The following is a 4,401-nucleotide window of genomic DNA, read 5'->3' on the forward strand; positions in this document are numbered from 1 at the left end:
AAACCACTTGACGTTGTGTGAGGTATTAGTGAGATTTCTTTCGCTCTCGTCTGCTTTATCCATCTGTTGTTTTGGTTGTTATGGTAATGAATGAAGTGGGATGCGTGTTGAGGCCGTACTAAATGTACAATCTCTGTGATCTGCCTTAAGGAACGATGCAGGTTTATGCACGACTAACCCATTAACACATATCCCATTGATTTTTTTTTTTTTAGCACGGTATGTTTTAACACATTTTCTCACAAACCTATAATAAGTCACACATCTTGCAGTCCACAGTATATTGCATTTCTTTTGTAGTCTCTACGGTGCATCAATCGTCCAGCGCATCGACCTGGTTGGGCAGCAGCAGAGGCAGGTCGATCCCGGCGTGTTCAGCGTCAAGAAGGTTAACGGCGTCCGTGGCCGTCGCTGGTAGTTGAGGCGGGTCAGACACGAGGGAGGGGGGTTCGGTGGGCAGTTGCGGTTCTCCTGAGTTGCGCAGAGAAAGGGAAAGTGGCAGTGATGGCCTACGAGGGGCTTGAGATGAAGAACAGCAGGGTAGAAGCCGTGCCAAAGCCCTCTTGAAATCCCTCATGAACATTGGATATATAATTGGGTTCATGGTGCTGTTACAGTAGCCCAACCAGGTGATGGCGTCGAAGAAGGAAGGTGGTATGCACTCACACACTGCCTGAATGTACAGAATAAAAGGTCTTAGATCACAGCGTGAATACAGAATGTGGTTGAGACACAATACCAAAGAGGTGGGAAAGGTCAAAGATGTCTAGTTCATCGGAAGAGGATGTCAGGGATGCCACGAATGAAGAAAGTGAGAGTAAGAGACAAAGATGGAGTGCTATTCACACACCATATTGTGTGTGAAGGAGGGCTAGAGACAGGCTTGCCCAGAAGCTCAAAATCTGAGCAAAGTGAGGGACACAGATGGGGGGACAGGATCGTTGACAACTTGAGAGCAAGCTCAGGAATAATTGCTCAACTAAATAGGAACATTTCTCTTTGTCAATTTGTCATATTGCAATTAATTTGCCATCCGTTCTGTTTTTTTGTTACATGCTTAAGGTCAAGGTAGGGTTCACTTTCAACGTGAATGAGATGTTTCTTTAAGTGTGATTTGTGGACTGACCTGTGCCATGTTGGTGATAAAAAAGGGAAGCCAGGCACTGAAGAAGAGACCCAGGAGCACTCCCAGGGTTAGGCTGGCTTTCAGAGCTCTCTTCCTTTGCCTGTGTGCCAGTCTGCGCTCGCTGTTCACCGACGACTGAGAACAAGAGATGGGGAGAGAGAGAAGAATATATTCATAGAGATTTCACAGTGATTCGCCTGCCAAGAGATGGGAAATAATGTTACCTTGGCCTGGGGTAATTATTCATGTCTTTCCCTCTCTCAGATGAAAGCTTTTGAGAGTGCCTCACAAGGTCTTTGCTATTGTCTTGAAAAGTTCTACCCTCCCTTTTCGCTCTTCCTTATCTTCGAACGCCTCTCTTTACTTTCTGTTCTAGTCCTTAAAATCAAAATGCCCTTTTCTGCTACATCTTTCACCTTTGTGTTTAAGGTACAAGGATTTCTCTACACTCTCTCCACACAATGCATTGTCAGCGATAGCACAGCCTTCACTTGTATAAATGTTGGGTTTTTGAATGAACAATAGGCCGAAACAGCTTGAGAATGCATTCACTCCAAGTGGCTTAGTTTGTCGAGAGTTCACAGCAAGAATTTGCACACATACATAAAGACATCCATCACAATTTGCATCTAATAACAATTTTTTTTTTGGTACTTGCTACTTCACAAATTGAATTCCTGTCGCATTTCTTTCTCTGACTCAGGACTTCTCACCGGACCATGCCGCAGCACGGGTGGCTCCTGATGGCTGTAGTCGTCTCCGTCATGCACGGCGTGACCGGGAGACGGAGGATGAGATGGTTCACCGTGTGAGTGATGTGGGTAAGGAGGATGAGTAAGTGCCTCCACCTGTCGTGCCTGTCTTCTGGCCGCCAACAGGATCCGGCAGTAGGTGAAACAGATGGCCGTAGAGGGCAAGAAGAAGGTGAGAAAGGTCGCCACGAGGGCGAAGGGGAGAGTCACCCGCAGGCGGCACTGTGTGGACGGCGTCCCTGACGTGGAAAGCTGGAAGTATGAAGAGGGGTAGAAGGAACTCAACGGCGAGACTGTGGCATTGGCGGGATAGTGCTCGGAAAGGTCTTGCACGCGACCCAGGCTGTGCCAGTCCATCTTGATTGGCAGGAAAGACGTAAGCGCTGCCAACCCCCAAGCCCCGCCCACCAGCAGCAAGGCACGGGGCGGGGTCATGTGCTGTTTGTATCGCAATGGAGAGATAATGAGGAGGTAGCGGTCCAGACTGATGACACACAAGTTGAGGATGGAAGCACTACAGCACATCACGTCGAAGCAAAGCCAGACGGGGCAGAATCCAGGCGCCAGCATCCAGGTCCCGCACAGCACGTTGAGCATAGCAGGAGGCATCACGACCAGAGCCACCATCAAGTCTGACAGAAAGAGGGACACCAGGAAGCAATTGGAGGTGCAGCGCAGCGACCGATGTGCGAACACCAAGGCAATCAACAAAATGTTCCCACAAGCTGTCACCAGAATTATGAGGGAAAGCATGACTGCGAGAAGCCAGGGACCGCTCCCACTAATGCTCCAACCATCACCGATAGTACCGCTGTCATTGAAGCTCCTGTGAGCGTTCCAGGGATCTGCACCTGATGCTGCCTCTACTCGAGGGATAGGTGAGCCACTCATCATTGAAGAGTTGAATAGGACTGTGTGCGCTTCCTCAGGTCTCAATGAAGCGAACACACATCCAGGGTTTTTCAAGTGCATTGAGAAAGTGATGCTGAATGTGAAACAGTTGATCTGCGGGTCAGACCACCTCAGGTGGTGAAAAAGATCAAGATGTCCCGTTTATAGTAATCCTTTCCATCTTTCCCTTTGGCAAGGTTGGTGATTTCACTCCCTCTGTGCGCCTCAGTCACATCAGTGCGAGGATATTCAGCTGCCATCACTCCATTTGTCAACATGAGATGAGCAAAGCAATAAAATGACACATTTCCTTGTCCATAGTCTGGCTTCTTCAATGCTTAGCACCGGAATGAGCAATTCTGTGCCTGTCAGAGTATTTCAAAGCTACGTGTCATGATGACACTCTTTGGGGGAGGGCAACTGAGAGGTGGGTTTCAGTACAAGAGTGTGTGAGAAAGAGAGGGAGTGTTACAAGAGCTAGACTACCATTTAGATATTTTTAGATGAGTGAATTAAAAAACAAACTTATCTCGGTCCGGTTCTTCCAGTCAAGGTGAATTTCTTTTTGCTTTCTATGCATTTTTATGAGCTCATCATTCTTTATTCAGTAATCGTGTGGCTTTAATTGAGTAAAAGGGAGCGGACGAGTGCACTAGAGTTAACTGTGTTGGCGTCTTTGCTGTTCCTTTTGCCCTCCTAATCCCTGTATCGTCCACTTCAGGGTGCCTGCAGGATCCGCACTCTGCCGCTGGGCATAAAGCGTGTCTGAGTATTGTGCTCTTAATGCGACTTTATGCACATTCACAGCCAATCATTATTCAGGGTTAATTGAGGCACGCATTTAACATCTTACAAAAGGCTTATGTAAATGTGTGCAAAAAAAATTTGATTGTTGATGATTAAAATGTTATTTTACAAGAATGTTTTTTCATTCCTGTATCTTATAAAAATGTATATTTTCTTTGTTTTTATTTTGCAATCTGCGAGCTTGTACACGAGTCATTGGTCATAGACTTCCAAATGCATAACTCATCGTTTGTTTTTGGTTTTTCTTTTTACAAACTGATTGTGTTCTGTTGTAATCAACTGCGTGCTATAGTGCTTAATTTGTATGTTTGAATGGACATTTGTAATGTTGTTGATGATCTGAGAATTAGAACTGAGAAAGAATCAAAGGGTTTTGAAATTAAAGTTTATTCCAAAAGAGAAGCTGAAAAGACGGTCTTCTTAAACTGTTGTACAGTTGTGAATACCTTTGACAAATGCAAGAGGTGATACATTTAATTTAATATTTGTAATTTTATGAGCATTAACATGCCTGCAACCATTCACTAAAGACTTAATTCTGAATAATGCATGGGGACGTATTTCGATATGTAGTTCTACCTTTGGATAAAAGGAAACAAAAAAAAAAATGTATTAATTAAAATAAGTGCAATTATTAATAGCACAGCAGAATTTGAAAAAAAAAAAAAAAAAAGTATGCATGTACTTCACAACTGGAGAACTGTCACCATGCCAACACTGCTCTGGACACAAAGCATGTTTTTAGCTTTAAGCATAAGTGCACTAGTTCTGCATGGTTGCCAAAAATCATCTTGGCCTGGGTCAAAAGCTAGATGACAACGTGGG

At 44.9% G+C, this 4,401-nt stretch overlaps 1 protein-coding gene across 1 annotated transcript; it reads right to left on the reverse strand.

Annotated features, from left to right (window-relative positions):
* Positions 1-313: 313 nt before the first annotated feature.
* Positions 314-2,850, reverse strand: htr6 (5-hydroxytryptamine (serotonin) receptor 6; the record flags this gene model as incomplete). The annotated part of the gene is made up of 3 exons (XM_079849980.1): positions 314-673; positions 1,127-1,261; positions 1,840-2,850. 3 exons carry the CDS (start codon positions 2,848-2,850, stop codon positions 314-316), a joined length of 1,506 nt encoding a protein of 501 aa, XP_079706106.1.
* Positions 2,851-4,401: the final 1,551 nt, after the last annotated feature.

Source organism: Squalius cephalus (genome assembly GCF_949319135.1).
Source record: "Squalius cephalus genome assembly, chromosome: 18".
NCBI classification, from domain to species: domain Eukaryota; kingdom Metazoa; phylum Chordata; class Actinopteri; order Cypriniformes; family Leuciscidae; genus Squalius; species Squalius cephalus.